The sequence below is a fragment of the Bacillus rossius genome, chromosome 3 (assembly GCF_032445375.1).
Source record: "Bacillus rossius redtenbacheri isolate Brsri chromosome 3, Brsri_v3, whole genome shotgun sequence".
NCBI lineage: Eukaryota > Metazoa > Arthropoda > Insecta > Phasmatodea > Bacillidae > Bacillus > Bacillus rossius.
In genome coordinates, this window is record NC_086332.1 from 94,564,404 (window position 1) to 94,585,916 (window position 21,513).

Below are 21,513 nucleotides of genomic sequence, written 5' to 3' on the forward strand. Positions count from 1 at the left end.
TGTTTTATTTTTTGCAAGTGAAGTCAGGAAGATTAAATACCAAGTTCATCCACCAGGTTACATTATTTTTAAATACACTGTGATATATATTTTCAGTAATTGGTTGAATGGACAATAACATGTCTATCAGTAGTATAGGATAGTATTTTCCGGGACATGGCTTCTGGCTGTGGATTGATGATTGTCGTCCGCCATCTTGGATTGTGACGTCACGGCGGCCATCTTGGATGACCTTGACCTTGACCTTTGACCTTGACCTTTAATTTGATCCTCAAAAATCGCCAAAATCCGCCAAAATTGGGCAAAATTTGCCCAAAATTCCTCAAAATTCGCCAAAATTTCCATTTCTGTGGAAAAAAATTCCGCCATAAAATCTCAAAAAATTCCACAAATTAAAAATTTCTCATTTCGAGGGAAAAATTTCCCGTTTCGAGGGAAAAATTCCCGTTTTTAGTCCTTAAAAATCCCAGCGGCTTAAAATTCCTAAAACTGGCTTAAGCATCCTTAACTCAAGCCTCAGTTAAGCCATTTATAGGATTATGACGTCACCGTTGCATTTTCCGTTACGCCCGCCATCTTTAACTTTTTTATTTATTATTCGATTTTAATGAAATTTTTTTAAAAATTATAAAAAAATTAAATTAATAAAATTTTAATATATTTTTTTTAAAAATTGTACTTTTTAGACACGGAGTTCGGAGTCCTCGGTTCGAACCCGACGAGGGCAAAAAAAATTAAAAATGGCGACCGATCCTTCCTCACAGTGGCTGCAGGCAGACTGACTCCCAACACTTTTTTTTTTAAAGCATATATAACGTCACCTAGTATGACGTCATGTCCGCCATCTTGTCTTCATTGCTGGAGACCACCATCTTGTTTTCATCGGCGAGAGTGCGCTGATGCCATGTTAGTTTAGTTCTTATCCGCCAGAGTGCAGTAATCATTTATTATTGCTGTGACACCCGCCATCTTGTCATTTGGCCGCCATCTTGTAAATCCGTAATTATTTAGCTATAAATTTGGGAAAAATTCCAAAATTCATTAAATAAATCACTCATCATTTTACAGATTGATTCGTTCAGTTTCAGTCCTTGGTTCGATACCCGATCGATACAATAATGTTTAATTTTATGTAAAAAAATAATAATTTCAATAAACCATGTTCATCATTCTTAAAGAGACTTTAAAACCTCTACTACCATCATCCTTTAAGCCATCAACACCACCATCTTGGAAAATTCGTAATTATATTGCTAGAGATTCGGTAAAACGTTCAGAAATCATTAAATAAATTTCCAATCAATGTACCGATTAATTAGATCGACTTAGGTCCTTGGTACGATTCTGAACGATGAAAAAAATATTAAATATAATAGTGGCAGGTCAGAGAAATAAAGCAACACAAGTTCTTTTACAAACATAATATTTATTACATAATTTCTATTCTACTACAGGATCACTTACGAAAGCCAGCAACTTTATAATCAATCATTTAGTTCCGCATCGGTGTGAAATGACTAATTCTTAGCTCCAATCGGTTTATACTAGACAGAGTCCAACCAGAACCTTTACTGACATAGTTCTCCTCTTCTTGACAGAGTTTCTGGATACCGTTTTTAACAGTTTGCTTCACATCGTTAGAACTGTAAATTACTGCAGCCGATGTCTTGAATGCACACTTCTTCACTTTGTCATCTAACGGATATGGCTTTCCATATAAACAGTCCAACCACAAGTTATATTTTAATGGTCCGTTTGTTGCTACGTCATCAGTAAGCTGATTGATTATGTCCTGTCTGATATCATCAAGAAAATTACAAATGTCCTTCGACTCACCGAACGTATTTAGATAATAATAGTCTTTCAACGTTCCACGAAATGCAGACTGCGCCAAGTAGAACCCATTATCGTTTACTTGTAATGCACCGAACACAGTCTTAGGTTTATTTTCATGTTCAGACGTCATAGCAATCGGTTTCTGCACATCTGTTGTTTTGGTTGTACGCTTTCGTGTCTCCAATCTAAAGCGAGGAGTCGAAATGTCGGCAGGTAGTTCAGCAGTAGGAGCACAGACTCCACCTTTACATTTCTTCGCATGATGTCGCAAACTGTCAATTCGAGTAAACCATTTAAGGCACTCATCACAGCGAAACTTCATGCGAGAAGGATTCTTCATGCATTTGCTCCGCTCATGTCTTCGTGCGCCATGGGAAAATGCGAACGACGTATCACAGTAGCTGCAAGGATACCGTGGAGATATAGACGAGCCTTTCAGACCTAATCCAGATACAGGCGTTGCAACAGTAGTACCATTTCCAGGCATACTCTTATGCACATCGATGCATCGTTGTTGCGCCGAAACCTTTACTTTCTGCCGCACGGCAGGACCTTTGCATGCCTTCATGTGCGTTTTCATATTATCTTTTCTAGCAAACTGCTTATGACATTTCTCACAAACAAACATTTTGCGATATAGGTTCTTGGCACATTCGCTCCTCTCGTGGCGTCGAGCATTGCTGTTGTTTGAGAAAATCTTGTCGCAGTAACAGCACCGATGTTCGTTAGTTGTCAAATCAGCATCCATTGAAGTCTCCATCGAGTTCGAATCGTTGTTCGTCGTGGTTTCCTGCACAGCCAGCTCTGTAGTCATTAAGCTCTCTTCTGCTGGTGGTACCACGACTGATGAAGTCTCCTCCAATGTTGTCGTCCTCGTTGCCAACGGGATCTGCACCTTCTTAGTCGTCGCTGACGTCAAGGTTCCCGTAGACGATGGTACAACGTCCATCATATTCGTCGTTAAAGTCGGTAAAGATGCCATCGAGTTCGCAAGATCAAGTAATTACGTGACTTATGCACCAGTGAATCAAATTAGGTGATCCTTACAACGTCGTCAGTAACAAACTGAGCGACCCGATGTCTAGGACTCGCTTATATACATGCACCGTATGGAATAATACGCTAGTCAAATCAAGAACCATGTACAATAATACTAGAGTCAAATCTACATTAAAAATAGAAGCACCATCAAAAAGGCAGCACATTTTGGACGCGCCGTCAATAAAAAGGAAGCACATTCTACAAAACGAAAGCTCATTTAACGAAAAGGAGGTACATTCACACTTACATTAAACTCGATAGGATGCGATCGTCAGTGTTAAGCTAGGATATAATGTCTACATAAGTCTATGAATCCACCAGTTAGTAGTTCCATAAGTAATTGACTTCAACAGTCTTTTGGCTCTAATAATCGTTGGCTACAATTTTCGTAGGCTCCAATATTCGTTGACTCCAATATTCGTTGGCTACAATTTTCGTAGGCTCCAATATTCGTTGGCTCCAATAATCATTGGCTCCAATATTCATTGGCTCCAATATTCATGGGCTCCATTATCAATTGGCTCCAATTGCTCCAAATACTCCAACAGGCTCCAAAAGGCTCCATCTGTCTTTTGGCTCCAACAGTCTTTTGGCTCCAATATTCGTTGGCACCAATATTCATTGGCTCCAATATTCATTGGCTCCAATATTCATTGGCTCCAATTTTCATTGGCTCCAATTTTCATTGGCTCCAATTTTCATTGGCTCCAATATTCATTGGCTCCAATATTCATGGGCTCCATTATCAATTGGCTCCAATTGCTCCAAATACTCCAACAGGCTCCAAAAGGCTCCATCTGTCTTTTGGCTCCAACAGTCTTTTGGCTCCAATATTCGTTGGCACCAATATTCATTGGCTCCAATATTCATTGGCTCCAATATTCATTAGCTCCAATTTTCATTGGCTCCAATTTTCATTGTCTCCAACAGTCTTTTTGCTCCAAAAGTCTTTTGGCTCCAATATTCGTTGTCACCAATATTCATTGGCTCCAATATTCATCGGCTCCAATAGACATTGGCTCCAATAGACATTGACGCGAATAGTCATTGGCTCCAATATTCATTGTCTCCAACAGTCTTTTGGCTCCAAAAGTCATTGACTCCAACAGTATTTTGGCTCCAAAAGTCATTAGCTTCTAAAGTCATAGGATCCAACTGCTTTTTGTCTCGTCAGCGTCAAATATATTTGGCTAGAATGCTACGAGTCTAAGAGACTATGAGCCGCAAGACTACAAGTCTAAAAGGATCTAGCTGGTTAGGAGTTATTCATGCCTGCGAGGCTACAGAGCTACGAAGCTTCTAGAACTCAAGTTTAAGTGACTGCGAGGATACAGGACTACAAGTCTGCATGAGTACTTGACTACGAAGCTACTCATCTACAAGGCTCCAATTGACGCATCTGTCTTCGTCGGAATTTTCTCTTTTGATCCATCTGCTCCAACAGCATTATGTTATAAGAATTACAAGGCTACTTGATTACGTAGCATCAAGTCTACGAGGCTCCATTGCATCATTACTACGAGAATACAAGCCATGAGGTTACGAGACTATACGATTGCAAGTCTTAAAGGTTACGTGATCGCGAGGCTATAGGACTACGAAGCTTCCAGAACGCATGGTCACGCGACTGCATGACTAATTGGCCGCGTGGCTACGAAACGTCATGTCTCTAACTGACTACAATAGCAATATTCAGTGGTGAGAGTTAATTTATCTCATGCAAAGGTACTTGGTGCAAGTAGTTCCGCTTTTCAACATCAGATGACGTCACGTGTTGCTTGCAGGTAAATAATATTTCCTTTATGCGGAATGCGGGATGCTCACTATCGATCGCATAAGAAGGATGGCTTCAAGGAAAAGGAAGTTCATCCTTCCTGCTAGTGCTTCTCAGATTTCTCACGGTCCGCCATCTTGGAATGCAACGTCACGGCGGACATCTTGGATAGGTGTGACCTTGACCTTTGACCGAAACCGCAGGATTGATCGCAAGCACACGGAGAAAACCACCAAAATATTGACAAGAATAATCATAAGCACACGGAGAAAAACGACACTCGTTTTCTTTTAAATCATAAAATTACAGGGAAAAAAATTTAATAAATAACAAATAAATTAATAAAAAATTTAAAATGGCAAAAAAATACAAAAAATACATAAAATTCTGGCTTATACTAGAACTATATCTTTGCTAAACAATGAGAAGTTCACAAGCTAGCAGAATCTGTTTATGTATTTTTTGTATTTTTTTGCCATTTTAAATTTTTTATTAATTTATTTGTTATTTATTAAATTTTTTTCCCTGTAATTTTATGATTTCAAAGAAAACGAGTGTCGTTTTTCTCCGTGTGCTTATGATTATTCTTGTCAATATTTTGGTGGTTTTCTCCGTGTGCTTGCGATCAATCCTGCGGTTTCGGTCAAAGGTCAAGGTCACACCTATCCAAGATGTCCGCCGTGACGTTGCATTCCCAGATGGCGGACCGTGAGAAATCTGAGAAGCACTAGCAGGAAGGATGAACTTCCTTTTCCTTGAAGCCATCCTTCTTATGCGATCGATAGTGAGCATCCCGCATTCCGCATAAAGGAAATATTTTTACCTGCAAGCAACACGTGACGTCATCTGATGTTGAAAAGCGGAACTACTTGCACCAAGTACCTTTGCATGAGATAAATTAACTCTCACCACTGAATATTGCTATTGTAGTCAGTTAGAGACATGACGTTTCGTAGCCACGCGGCCAATTAGTCATGCAGTCGCGTGACCATGCGTTCTGGAAGCTTCGTAGTCCTATAGCCTCGCGATCACGTAACCTTTAAGACTTGCAATCGTATAGTCTCGTAACCTCATGGCTTGTATTCTCGTAGTAATGATGCAATGGAGCCTCGTAGACTTGATGCTACGTAATCAAGTAGCCTTGTAATTCTTATAACATAATGCTGTTGGAGCAGATGGATCAAAAGAGAAAATTCCGACGAAGACAGATGCGTCAATTGGAGCCTTGTAGATGAGTAGCTTCGTAGTCAAGTACTCATGCAGACTTGTAGTCCTGTATCCTCGCAGTCACTTAAACTTGAGTTCTAGAAGCTTCGTAGCTCTGTAGCCTCGCAGGCATGAATAACTCCTAACCAGCTAGATCCTTTTAGACTTGTAGTCTTGCGGCTCATAGTCTCTTAGACTCGTAGCATTCTAGCCAAATATATTTGACGCTGACGAGACAAAAAGCAGTTGGATCCTATGACTTTAGAAGCTAATGACTTTTGGAGCCAAAATACTGTTGGAGTCAATGACTTTTGGAGCCAAAAGACTGTTGGAGACAATGAATATTGGAGCCAATGACTATTCGCGTCAATGTCTATTGGAGCCAATGTCTATTGGAGCCGATGAATATTTGAGCCAATGAATATTGGTGACAACGAATATTGGAGCCAAAAGACTTTTGGAGCCAAAAGACTGTTGGAGACAATGAAAATTGGAGCCAATGAAAATTGGAGCTAATGAATATTAGAGCCAATGAATATTGGAGCCAATGAATATTGGTGCCAACGAATATTGGAGCCAAAAGACTGTTGGAGCCAAAAGACAGATGGAGCCTTTTGGAGCCTGTTGGAGTATTTGGAGCAATTGGAGCCAATTGATAATGGAGCCCATGAATATTGGAGCCAATGAATATTGGAGCCAATGAATATTGGAGCCAATGAAAATTGGAGCCAATGAATATTGGAGCCAATGAATATTGGAGCCAATGAATATTGGTGCCAACGAATATTGGAGCCAAAAGACTGTTGGAGCCAAAAGACAGATGGAGCCTTTTGGAGCCTGTTGGAGTATTTGGAGCAATTGGAGCCAATTGATAATGGAGCCCATGAATATTGGAGCCAATGAATATTGGAGCCAATGATTATTGGAGCCAACGAATATTGGAGCCTACGAAAATTGTAGCCAACGAATATTGGAGTCAACGAATATTGGAGCCTACGAAAATTGTAGCCAACGATTATTAGAGCCAAAAGACTGTTGAAGTCAATTACTTATGGAACTACTAACTGGTGGATTCATAGACTTATGTAGACATTATATCCTAGCTTAACACTGACGATCGCATCCTATCGAGTTTAATGTAAGTGTGAATGTACCTCCTTTTCGTTAAATGAGCTTTCGTTTTGTAGAATGTGCTTCCTTTTTATTGACGGCGCGTCCAAAATGTGCTGCCTTTTTGATGGTGCTTCTATTTTTAATGTAGATTTGACTCTAGTATTATTGTACATGGTTCTTGATTTGACTAGCGTATTATTCCATACGGTGCATGTATATAAGCGAGTCCTAGACATCGGGTCGCTCAGTTTGTTACTGACGACGTTGTAAGGATCACCTAATTTGATTCACTGGTGCATAAGTCACGTAATTACTTGATCTTGCGAACTCGATGGCATCTTTACCGACTTTAACGACGAATATGATGGACGTTGTACCATCGTCTACGGGAACCTTGACGTCAGCGACGACTAAGAAGGTGCAGATCCCGTTGGCAACGAGGACGACAACATTGGAGGAGACTTCATCAGTCGTGGTACCACCAGCAGAAGAGAGCTTAATGACTACAGAGCTGGCTGTGCAGGAAACCACGACGAACAACGATTCGAACTCGATGGAGACTTCAATGGATGCTGATTTGACAACTAACGAACATCGGTGCTGTTACTGCGACAAGATTTTCTCAAACAACAGCAATGCTCGACGCCACGAGAGGAGCGAATGTGCCAAGAACCTATATCGCAAAATGTTTGTTTGTGAGAAATGTCATAAGCAGTTTGCTAGAAAAGATAATATGAAAACGCACATGAAGGCATGCAAAGGTCCTGCCGTGCGGCAGAAAGTAAAGGTTTCGGCGCAACAACGATGCATCGATGTGCATAAGAGTATGCCTGGAAATGGTACTACTGTTGCAACGCCTGTATCTGGATTAGGTCTGAAAGGCTCGTCTATATCTCCACGGTATCCTTGCAGCTACTGTGATACGTCGTTCGCATTTTCCCATGGCGCACGAAGACATGAGCGGAGCAAATGCATGAAGAATCCTTCTCGCATGAAGTTTCGCTGTGATGAGTGCCTTAAATGGTTTACTCGAATTGACAGTTTGCGACATCATGCGAAGAAATGTAAAGGTGGAGTCTGTGCTCCTACTGCTGAACTACCTGCCGACATTTCGACTCCTCGCTTTAGATTGGAGACACGAAAGCGTACAACCAAAACAACAGATGTGCAGAAACCGATTGCTATGACGTCTGAACATGAAAATAAACCTAAGACTGTGTTCGGTGCATTACAAGTAAACGATAATGGGTTCTACTTGGCGCAGTCTGCATTTCGTGGAACGTTGAAAGACTATTATTATCTAAATACGTTCGGTGAGTCGAAGGACATTTGTAATTTTCTTGATGATATCAGACAGGACATAATCAATCAGCTTACTGATGACGTAGCAACAAACGGACCATTAAAATATAACTTGTGGTTGGACTGTTTATATGGAAAGCCATATCCGTTAGATGACAAAGTGAAGAAGTGTGCATTCAAGACATCGGCTGCAGTAATGTACAGTTCTAACGATGTGAAGCAAACTGTTAAAAACGGTATCCAGAAACTCTGTCAAGAAGAGGAGAACTATGTCAGTAAAGGTTCTGGTTGGACTCTGTCTAGTATAAACCGATTGGAGCTAAGAATTAGTCATTTCACACCGATGCGGAACTAAATGATTGATTATAAAGTTGCTGGCTTTCGTAAGTGATCCTGTAGTAGAAAAGAAATTATGTAATAAATATTATGTTTGTAAAAGAACTTGTGTTGCTTTATTTCTCGGACCTGCCACTATTATATTTAATATTTTTTTCATCGTTCAGAATCGTACCAAGGACCTAAGTCGATCTAATTAATCGGTACATTGATTGGAAATTTATTTAATGATTTCTGAACGTTTTACCGAATCTCTAGCAATATAATTACGAATTTTCCAAGATGGTGGTGTTGATGGCTTATAGGATGATGGTAGTAGAGGTTTTAAAGTCTCTTTAAGAATGATGAACATGGTTTATTGAAATTATTATTTTTTTACATAAAATTAAACATTATTGTATCGATCGGGTATCGAACCAAGGACTGAAACTGAACGAATCAATCTGTAAAATGATGAGTGATTTATTTAATGAATTTTGGAATTTTTCCCAAATTTATAGCTAAATAATTACGGATTTACAAGATGGCGGCCAAATGACAAGATGGCGGGTGTCACAGCAATAATAAATGATTACTGCACTCTGGCGGATAAGAACTAAACTAACATGGCATCAGCGCACTCTCGCCGATGAAAACAAGATGGTGGTCTCCAGCAATGAAGACAAGATGGCGGACATGACGTCATACTAGGTGACGTTATATATGCTTTAAAAAAAAAAGTGTTGGGAGTCAGTCTGCCTGCAGCCACTGTGAGGAAGGATCGGTCGCCATTTTTAATTTTTTTTGCCCTCGTCGGGTTCGAACCGAGGACTCCGAACTCCGTGTCTAAAAAGTACAATTTTTAAAAAAAATATATTAAAATTTTATTAATTTAATTTTTTTTATAATTTTTAAAAAAATTTCATTAAAATCGAATAATAAATAAAAAAGTTAAAGATGGCGGGCGTAACGGAAAATGCAACGGTGACGTCATAATCCTATAAATGGCTTAACTGAGGCTTGAGTTAAGGATGCTTAAGCCAGTTTTAGGAATTTTCAGCCGCTGGGATTTTTAAGGACTAAAAACGGGAATTTTTCCCTCGAAACGGGAAATTTTTCCCTCGAAATGAGAAATTTTTAATTTGTGGAATTTTTTGAGATTTTTTGGCGGAATTTTTTTCCACAGAAATGGAAATTTTGGCGAATTTTGAGGAATTTTGGGCAAATTTTGCCCAATTTTGGCGGATTTTGGCGATTTTTGAGGATCAAATTAAAGGTCAAGGTCAAAGGTCAAGGTCAAGGTCATCCAAGATGGCCGCCGTGACGTCACAATCCAATATGGCGGACGACAATCATCAATCCACAGCCAGAAGCCATGTCCCAGAAAATACTATCCTATACTACTTCTATCCTAGCCCAAAAAGCATGATTTGTCGGCAAATGCGTTGGCAGGTTTTCTGTTAGTATTCTAGGTATCGTGTGAATGGAGTAACTAATTATTTCTTCTCTTCTGCTAGATAAACTTTTGCTCATTTTTATCCCCATGGGTATAATTGAAGGTATAGCATAAATTTGGCAGCTGTGTAATGGGCTTAATTTAAATGAAGAATATGCGGTCCTAACCTACACAAACAATAACTGGAGGATTAAATTCTGAAGTGTAAGAAGTTGAAACGCCAACGTACGAAACATATGTTCCAGATTAGGTTATCAACTAAATTAAAAAAAAAATGCTTTCTTCAAAGTCATTTAAAAACCAATTCCAAAAATTCTTTTTCATCAGAAATTATGTTTACCTTTTTTACTTGCACATACTCCCCTTTAGAACAAGGTTTTTTTTTAAACCGATATAAGTTAAATCTACGCTAAAGTTTAATGACAGGAAAATGTATTAAACTGGGCATGTTTATTGGTTCAAGCAGAGCTAGAAAATTTTATCATTCAGTTACCAGTAATTTAATAGGTCTGTACTTTTAGGTAATATTATATCGATCTTAAAAATTGCAAGACTTGTGTTTCTATAATAAGCAGATAGAGCATTATAATTTGGGAAACTGTTGGCGTAATATAGGCTTATACTGTGCGTCTTGTACGGGATAGCCTAGCGTGTAGATTATTCAGGACACAAATATGCATTGCTGTGGACAGGGAAGCGAGCGGTCGCCAGCTACACGTTCCTTATCACCACGGCCTGCTATCATTCTCTCATTCTCTGCGTCTGTCTTTTCCCCTCCTCCCGCGTTGCGTTCAAGGTCGCGTCAAGGAAGAAGGGAAGAGGAAGCTGGCCGGAGCTGTGTCCCCCCCACTCCCCAGCTGCCCTCCTCCCTGCCCAGTGTTTCTTCGACTCGCCACCCTGCTTGGAGGAAAAACTACAACTCTTGAGCTCGAGCGGTGAAAAAATCGGCCACGAGGCGGGCCCCTTAAGATTGGTTTACACAACCAGCTCAGTACTATTTTTAAGTAGATAAAACTGTTTAAAATGCATTGAATTCTACCGTTATTACCAAAGTTATGAACAATTTAAATTCCAAAATATTTAATTATGTATCCAGAAAAAAGATTACATGGAAGACACTTATATTGAATTTATAAAAACTAGGTACTCATTTAAACACGAGATGTTATAGACTTCTAGCCCAGTCAAAGTATATTTTGTGCTCAAATTCAATCTGATGTTTATGAGTTTGTGTTACAATTGTTCAGTGGTCTGCACGGAATGTCACATCAACAGTCATGATAAATAGGAAATGATAATGTAATTGACATATTTTGGGCAAATAGATGAATCAGTACCACTTGTCGGCTATATGACTGTTTAGTAAGAATACACAATTAAGAACAAAGTCAGCGTTCTCCAAGTCCAAATTCTCCCTTTTCACCAAAAACATGTACGGGGTTGCTTTCTTGGTTTTGCGTATCACAGCTTCGTCAAAGAGAGCTAAATAAAATGGAGCCAAATCATATTGGATATACATGATCATGTCATCCTATTTTTCTTCACTTATCGTTATCCTCTGGAAAACTAACAAATTATAAATAATTGAGCTATTACAATTGAAAGTAATAGTGTAGCTAATATTCGCCAGAGGGAGAGCTTGATCTTTTCGTGACAATGCTTAATTAGAATTATTCCAACATTACTCTGTATTGATTGCTTGCCAATTACTATAGCATTGAAAAAGGTAACTGTGGCATCCCCTACTAGTCCAGTTCCTATAGACATGATTAGTTATGATCCAGGAAATGGTGGGTGATTATTTAGCTAAGCAGAGATCTTATATTAATCTGTGGCATCCCTACTTCTTCGAGATTGTCAGAAATCAAGTTGTTCAAAGTAATAAAATGAATACCGCATAACTCTTTAATTATGAGCAAATGCAGTTGCAGTCATCCCCAAGGTCCACTCGCTCAAGAACTTATCAGTGAATCCTCGTCCTCGTGTGAGGCTTCCAACAATTTTCATGTTACACATTGAAGTCTGTTCTGTGGTCTGTCTGTCCAAACGCTATCAGTTCTTTTCTTTGAGAAGTAACCCTGATATGCAAAAATGTTGAATTCTGGGGTCATCATGGACTCTAGCTTAAACATGTCTTGTAAAATCAAGTGACAGAATTTGGCATACAAGAGACACGGTTCACAAATATATAGGTCAGTTGCTATAAGAAAAAGGTTTGAGATAAAATTTAAAAAAAAAAAAACTAATTTTTTAAGTGAGACTATCTCAAACAATATCGGAGATATGAAAAAAAGTGAAAGAATCTTTTATAGGATTTTTAATGCTCTTTAATTTTTTTTATTAAAAACGTTTTCTTTTAAGGTTAATCATTTACGAGATTTTTCTTTAAAACTCAAAAACAAATGCCTTTTTTTTATAATCCTTTCTATTTTCTGACTCTACCTCACTTCCTATTCATCAGGACTTTTGATTTTAATTCCCCTGGACACTACTAAATACGTGTAAAGAATAACAAAAATATTGGATTTTTAATTCGACTTCGAGCGAAATTTTAGCATATTTTGACTGGGCTATTCCTTCATTATAACTTTTGCTAGTTTGAAAGCTTTCAAAAACGTTTCTGACGATTAATCTCAGTCCTGACATATGACAGTTGATTATTCCTCTGCGTTTTACACGATCATATTTTTACATATTTCACAGATGATGAAACAAACACGTACATTTTCTAAAGAGTCATTGATTTATAAACCTCCCTCTATACGTGTCGGTGATTGCACGTGTATAAGTCGTTTGCTAAAGCTCGACAATGAAATATTTTACGTTAGTTAATGTTTTAAAAAATAGTACTTAATAATGAGATTATTTTACTTAACGTATAAAACGTATACTTAACGTATACCTAGGGACAATATTATAATAGTTTTGTTGAATGTCATTAGATGGCATTGTGCATGTTTCGTATCGTTAAGAATGTACGGAAGTAAAAGTTACAAAAATTTTATACGCAATGGAAGAGTTTTTTATACTAAAAATTAGAATTAAATAATTCTTTGAAATTAATTTTGTTCTCTTTTTTTTTTTTAAGTTAAGTGATATTTAAATTTATTGTGCATATTCATATACAGCTGTGGTACATGGGAACTTGCACGATTACAATTTCGCTCAAAATTACTCGGCCTCATTTAGCCACAGTCTGTTTCATTTAAAGTGGCTTTAAATTACATTTATTGCGATGACTTAAGTCTTTGGCCGCTGAATATTTTACTGTAAAATAAATAAAAATTATTAATACATGATTAGCTAGTCTTGCACTACATGAATATGTGTTAGTATTGTTTATTGCTTCACAAATTCTTAATGCTTCACATAATTCATAAGTCAAAGTCTCAATTTTCGTTGTACTACCTGTCAAAAATGTCACATACTATAATAGGATGATTATATGGCTTTTTTTACATTGAAAGTTTTTGTGCATGTAAATAAACTCTTCAAACAACTCTAGAATACAGAGAACTGTTTTTCGCAAGAGTTTTATACACCAACTTAACTCAAAGTTACTGGGCCCTCATTATTTGGAAATTATAAAGATGATAAAATAGTACGTATAATCATTTGTTTGTGGTATTTTTATTTTGCTCCCACCCATTTTTAATTTTTTTATGTGATTTGTAATCCATTTAATACACTGTGTTGTATAATGCTCCTGAAGGAGAATTTACAAACCAACCTTATTTATGAAAAGTATAGGTAGTAAATATTTTTAAAATTTACTATAAACTTTCTTTAGATCTAGCCATGTTAATAAAATATTAATTTATCACTGCAAAATAATATTCACTGCACGTATGCAAACATAAATAATATGTACGTACATGTTTACTGTTTAGTTATTTCTTTAACATACAATATTTTCCCCCGATAAAAACGAGTTTCTTGTGTTAGAGCGTACTAAAGTTTTTATTAATGTATGACTAAGTTCGTGCACAGATTTACACTGATCAACTATTTATATAACAGTGTCTGGTATTTTATAATTTCCTCTTTGCATACATTTGGTTGAATTTATATTTAAGTGGATTCTTTGAAGTACTTTAATTAATTTGGTGAATAAAAAATTTATTTTATATCCAATTGGACCGATTTTTATTCAAATACAATAATTATTACACCATCTGGAATCCAACACCCATGAAGTACTGATATATGTGGCTCTTTTTAAATAATTGTGTAATATTTCAAGGAATAATTTTTTGCTTTTGGTTCTTTAAACAAAATACATTTGTGTTAAATATATTTACGCATCGTTTTGACGAGCATAACCTCCCGCCTTGTCAATGCGCTGGCCCTCCACACAGCAACGGAAACAAAATACAAAAGATAGAGAGAGAGAGAGAGAGAGAGAGAGAGAGAGAGAGAGAGAGAGAGAGAGAGATAATACGCGCGCGACCTTGAGACAAGCGATACTATAGCGCTCTAGCGTGGGAGACACTAACCACGAGTGCCTTCTTTTCGAAAGCAGAGCTGTCTGGCGGGGGAGCTTGCAACTACCTCAGTTTTGATTCCAAAACTGGCAGAATAAATCGTATCCCCTCGCGACTTCCATAAGTTATATATATTCAATGTCATTAGTGAACCTCCTTTGAAATCGAATTCCAGACATCTCGCATATCTTGCTTTCTATATTCTTCCATAGATTTATTCCTTAAACATTGATATTTTCATACTTCAATGAACTTTTCCATCGACATGATACTGATTTAAAACAAACACAGAACTACAGCACAATTCCGCGCGAAAACAGATAGTTTTGTTTATCTGCGCAGGCGTGAAGTCAGCGACGTTTAAGAAAAAAAGCCGAGAACCAAACACCTGGTGGCGTCGCCAACATAGCGAACATAGCGAACATAGCGAACATAGCGAACACAGCGTAAACAGCTTTGTGTGGCCAGTGACACCTGAGATGCAGCTGGCTGTGTTTTACTCGCGTAGCGAAAATAGCGAGCATAAGGAGCATAGCGACCTGTGTGAACGTAGCTTAAGTGTCACAATTCTATAACTCCCGCATTTTTTAATGGTTTGTGCGTCCGACAGGTCGACCCACAGCTGTGACGCGACAACTCCTGAGGAGGAACTGTGACACTGGACTTTGAAGCGCGCGATTTCACCGAGATGTCACACAGAAGGTACGGTGTCGTGTCACGTTTCAGTGTTAATATTTGCATTTTTTATAGATACGTAAAAAAATTATTCATAAACTCCTAGTAATATGATTTTTATCTTTAATGAAAAAGAAAACAAGCTGTGTCAAAAAAACTTTGCTTGGTTTACAAAATTTTAAAGTCCTGCGATGGCTGTTAAAGCCAAAATACAATTTAAACAGACACATTTTACAGAATACATTCACGGTAATTTATACATGTAAACTATCTAACCTAAGAAAATTTACCTCAATACAGCCTGGTGCCCACATGTTTATCTTTCCTTAACGTTTCACAAGTGGAGATATTTAAAACAAACAAAGAAATGTTTATTTTATGTCACCTACTGGGGAAATAGAAAATTAACTTAAATTCAAATACAATTATGAAACTAGTTAAACATAAAGTTTATAAAAACACATCTATGCTAATTTTTTTAGCAAATATATCACTAAATAAATTGCTATGATTATATTGTGAAACATCGGTTTACTGTTAAAAACAATTAAAATATATTTTTACCAAAAACAATTACTCAAATGATCCAGTTGCCTTTGTTGATTCACTGACAGCCTTGCAATATTAACGAAAACTAAAAAAAAATTGTAAAGTCTATAAAAAAATCATAGACTTTGGAATGCGGGGTAATAGCTAAGAAGATCCAATTATCTGCGACTGCACCAAATCCTTAGATTGTTTCGTGTGCATTCTTCGTTGAAACGTATATAAATGTACTGTAATTTGTAAGCGTATTGTAATGTCAACAGAAAAAAAAAGAGCACGTATAATTCGATACACATGATAGAAGAGAAACTTCTTTGGCAATTCAAACTACGACTCGTTAGTATATCGTAAGGGGTAAAACTGCAGAGAGAGAGAGAGAGAGAGAGAGAGAGAGAGAGAGAAAGAGAGTAAGAAGACAAATTCCTAAATGAATATTAATTAACAAAATTATTACTTACATGAAAATAACGGTTCAGAATACCAATAATTATTGTTTAATTAATAATGTTTAATTAACGATAAATTTTACTGTTGAAAGAAAACTGAGCGTGTTATTGTTACTTCAAACAATTCTGCCATTTGGAACGCGCCAAATCTCTGAACGAATTATGAAATTCATAAAATTTAGCGCTATTTGTTGAGACTGCAGGGACTGTCTCAACAGCACTCTCTATGCTGCTGGTTGAACAAAGAGGAACGCGAGCGCGCTGGTAGCTAATATAAAATTCAAGGCACTAACAGCTGCATGTACCAGGATACCTATATCTAATTTATGAAACAAGCGCATGCGCACATTCTCTGTTTTATTCTTTCGTTCATCCATCTCTCTCGATTCTATATTTTTCACGTGGGGGGGGGGGGGGGGGTGAATTATCGCACAAAGAGGAGAACGTAAATGAGCCCAGCAACCTATATAGCTTAGTGCTCTCTTTGTATATATATATATATATATATATATATATATATATATATATATATATATTCTTTGTCCTTTTCGCGTCAGAAAAGTTTCCAAACAATGTTTCACGAAAAGTTTGCATTAAAATTCGGCCTTGATATTGTAGGTACTCTCATCGCGGCCGAAGAAGCTTCACGGGAGATGGATGGATGAGTCAGTGAGTCAGGACCCGGCGAGACTCACACTTCTTCTCGCGGCACTGGCCCAGGCGGTACTGGCAGTCGTCGGCGCACACGCAGCGGCCGCCCAGGCACTGGCTCAGCTCGCCCAGGCTGCGCGTGCACTGCTGCTTCTCCGTGCAGTTGGCGCCCAGCAGCTTGGCCACTGCAGCAATGTCACACACCGACCCTCTTCGCAATCACAACCAAGCAACTGCAGTCATTCAACTACCCCTTTGTCCTTTCGTGATTTCAAGAGCTTCAGTAACTTTTATAAATGTTAACATTTAATGTATCGTGGGTCTAGCCCAGGGATCGGCAGAATTTCGAGTGAGATGAGCCAAAAATATATTCAGTAAACAGATTATCCAAATTTTTAGAGGGACGCAAAATGAATTTTCTCAGTATCTGCATGGAATTTTAAGACAATAAATAAAAGAGATGGAATAAAAATATTTTATTCACAAATTCATAACAAGTCATAACAATAAAGGCTACTTAGGAAAAAAAACTTATATGCAATAAATATGGTATTCATTAGTAGAGCTCTACTGATAAAAGAAAACCTAAATTATTTCAATTCATGAATGATTAAAATAAAGCCCCTGTTACGTAAATGTGGAACGCTTCACGTTATAATTAATCCGTAACTTCCATTCTTTCCTGCTTCACAGCATTAATTTCGTACAGTATGTAAGACTGGTCGATATCACTTGTTCGTCAATAACTTTATACCATTAAGTCTCACTGTATATATTGATAACGTTAAAATCTTTGAATGGCTTCTAAAATTTAGATTTGACTATCAATACTGCTGTATACATTAATAATTTGGAAAATAATGACAGTTACTTATAGTTATCACGGTATTAACAGTAGATTAGAACAAATAACAGTTAAAAAATATTTTTAAAAAACACGCTTTTATAAATAAACCAAACTAAAAAGTAGAAAATAAATAATAGTTTAAAAAACTAAAAAACACGCTTTTATAGAAAATCCAACTAAAAAATAGAAAATAAATTTTAATAAGTTTGAATTAAAAATGGTGTAAAATAAAAAAAATGTATTTTATTTAAAAAAAAGCGTGGGGTGCTTTTTAAGATATTATCAAAATGATAATCCTTCTACTCATATCTGTCAATAAAATAATTATAACTATTTACACCATGCACCCCACGCTTTTTTTTAAATAACATAATTTTTTTACACTATTTTTAATTCAAATGTATTAAAATTTATTTTCTATTTTTTAGTTGGATTTTCTATAAAAGCGTGTTTTTTTAGTTTTTTAAACTGTTATTTATTTATTGTAAGTTTATATGAAGGCACCCGTCTGCCTGGGCACACATACAGTGTGCAGAGTTTCAGAATAAACCGCGAGAATCGAAAACTGTTTAAGATATCTACGTGGTGTTTGTTTACGAAAAGCATTTAAGAATGTGCTAAGGACGGATGGTTAGTTCTGTTTCCGTATTCCATTTTTAAATTGTATTTATATAGGATTGAAAATGGCTAAAACGCGTGTATTCAGTCAAGTGTTTAGACATAAGCGGTCGGGTAAAGATTCTTGAAAGCACTCAAGAGACTTGCATTACAGCTTTATCTTAATTTCTCCGCCATCTAATGTTATGGTTACCCCTCAAACTTCATAGTTGTCCTATGTACAACGGTAAGACAGCGTTTAGAGGCGATACAGCGCTAGAAGCACCAGCGAGCGTCGCACTTTATCCTTACCTTCAAGGCACATCTCCCCATTGGAGCTGGCGATGTATCCTTCGGCGCATGCGCACACGTTGTCGATACACCTGGAGTTCTCCCTGGAGCATGACGCATCCAAGGAGCACGAAGCACCGAGACCTGTGTGGAGTACTATATTAGGCCTCAGCCAGAACCCTCATGCATATATGGGTATTACACGCGGGGTAGCTGATGGTGGTGTGTACAGAAGAGTCCACCAGTGCATCATCTGATAGGTCGCGATGTATGTCAGTTAGCCCGAGGAAGAGAGGAAGAGAGGCGAAGTCAGAATACAACCGTTTTGCTATGTAGACTGGAAGAAAAATCATACCCCTGCCGCGCTAAAAAAAAAAAAGCATTCATATTAATTTTATAATTACTCGAAAAATAATACTTCAAGAACACTTTTGTTTTTACTTTCCTTTCTACGAGTCTGTGGTTATATTTTCTTTGCTCAGTTTGTACAAATTACAAAATTTATTTCAGGTATTTACTTTTAAGAAAATGCAGTGCAAAATTAAGTAGGAGATCTATATATTTTGTTGGTTTGCTTGAATTCTGAAAATTTTCAAGACATCTGGGAGAGTAGGAATTACAAACTTCTGCTTGTTAAAATTTATTATTCGCTCCTTTTTTGCCTATTTCACATTGGAGTTAAGCCTTATGTTATTGTTACGAAAAGGGGAAACATGGTTACAAGGGATAGTATTATTAATAAATTAGAAAATATCTCAATTACCGTGTCAAATAAATATGACTGGAATATTATATTTTGGCTCTATAAAATTATTTAAATAATTTTTCAAGTGCTTGAACTGTGTGCCCATTTTAAATGCATAATAGGTTTTATCTGTTTGAGTAAACAGATAAGTACAAATCTGATATTTGATATTTTTTAATCTTTAAATTACAAGCTAATTTTAGTACAAATTGGTTAGGACACACTAGCACTGTATTTGTTCTGGAATTATACATAAAAATGAATGTTTGGGTTTGTGTGTGTGTGTGTTCGTCTTCTATGCCTTCGCGCATCGTTCATCCGATTGAGTTGAAACTTTGCACACTTGATCTTCGAAACACGGGGAAGGTCACTGTCTAGATGATATTTCGATAAAACCAATCTTAAGCTAATATTAAGGTGGTGCGCGAGTAGTATCGGATAATTACCAGTAAGTGCTTTGTCAGTTCCTCTTTTCTATGGTCCGAATAGTAATGGTGGCGTGCTATTCGAAAGAGATAAAGAGTGATAAAGATAGAGAGATATAGATAGAGAGATAGAAATATAGAGAGACAGAGAATAGTGGAGTGAGATGGAGAGGGAAAAAGATTTATGGAGAAATATAAATTGATGGAGAGATATATAGCTATATAGATAGATAAACAGAATAGGTATAGGGATAGATATATACATATATGTATAGATTAAGAGGAATATAAATATATATATACATAGAGGAGATTGATACATAGAGAGCTAAAATAAAGGGTTAAATATATATATATATATAATATTATAGCTATATTTATATAGACATAGATATATATGTAGACCCTTCTTGCAGACCCTACACGGCCTTTTCTACCCCTTGGGGCTAGTACGAATATAAAAGAATACCCATGGGAGTAAAGTTTGGTAGTCAGGCTCTTAGCCGGGTCCTCGACCACATTCTGCGAGACGTTAAAATGGTTTTTGCCTTCAACTATATCGATGACATCATCATCTATAGCAATTCCTTTGGTGAACATATGCAGCATTTGCGCGAGGTTTTTTTGCGATTGCGCGGTGCAGGCCTCACCGTCAATCCCGAAAAAATTTCGCTGGCGCAAAAGTCCGTCAGGTTCTTGGGGTATGTGATTGCCGAGGGTACGTTGTTGATGGATCCGGACAAGGTATCCCCGGTAGTAAACTTCCCGCGCCCCCGGAACTTGAAGGGCCTGCAGCGTTTTTTGGGATTATTGGGGTACTATTCGCGCTTTATACCCAATTTTGCGCGACTGTGCGCGCCCCTGAATTCGCTTCGGAAGAAACACGTCCCCTTCACATGGTCAGAGGATTGTGATACTGCTTTCAATAAATTAAAGGCAGTCATAGCGAGTCCCCCAGTCCTCATTCTACCCGATTTTGATAAAAGATTTTCTCTACATGTGGACGCTTCTTCTCTAGCTTTGGGCGCGGTGCTTAGTCACGAAATCGCCGGTTCCTTCAGACCCATTGCCTACGCCAGCCGAACTTTGTCAGATGGGGAGAAACGGCTCGGTACATACGAGAAGGAGGCCCTTGGGTGCCTCTTCGGCGTAGAGAAGTTTCACTCCTACCTCGAAGGGTCCGAATTCGACCTGTATACGGACAACCAGGCCCTTAGTTGGTTGTTTAACCACCCCAATCAACTGGGTAAGTTGGGCCGGTGGATTCTCCGCCTGTCCCGATTCGATTTCGTTATCCGACACGTAAAAGGAACTGAAAACGTAGTCGCTGACTCGTTATCACGGATGTTCAATCCGGAAGAATTTTCTGTTGATACCCACCTTTCGGAGGACGATAAGCTCACTAGCCCACTTGTCGAGGCTCACGTGAATACAAGTAGAATCTTTCCGGAATCCTACGTTAATGTTAAAGAGCAACAGTCTACAGATCCTTTTTGTAGTGACATTCGTCGCCAAATTAGTGCCGGCGCCGACGTACCCTATGTTTTTGAAAACGGTGTTGTCTTTTACACAGGGAAGTCGGGACGAGCGCGTAAAATGTTAGTACCTGTTTCACTACGCCCCCTGATCCTTAAATACTTTCACGGTTCTTTTCTGAGCAGTCACTTCGGCATCTCGAAAACGTTTCAAAAAATTTCCGCTCATTTTGCCTGGCCCAATATACGCGGCGACGTACGTCAATACGTGCGCGCGTGCCATGATTG

The 21,513-nt window shown here is 37.7% G+C and overlaps 1 protein-coding gene across 2 annotated transcripts in view; it reads right to left on the reverse strand.

Annotated features, from left to right (window-relative positions):
• LOC134531479 (multiple epidermal growth factor-like domains protein 10) overlaps positions 1-21,513 on the reverse strand; it is a 157,069-nt gene that overhangs the window by 25,362 nt on the left and 110,194 nt on the right. For both annotated transcript variants that reach the window (XM_063367189.1, XM_063367190.1), the window contains 2 exons: positions 18,602-18,724; positions 16,890-17,030 (listed from right to left, as the gene is read on the reverse strand). In XM_063367189.1, the coding sequence (XP_063223259.1) occupies positions 16,890-17,030; positions 18,602-18,724 (264 nt within the window). The remainder of the gene's footprint in view (positions 1-16,889; positions 17,031-18,601; positions 18,725-21,513) is intronic.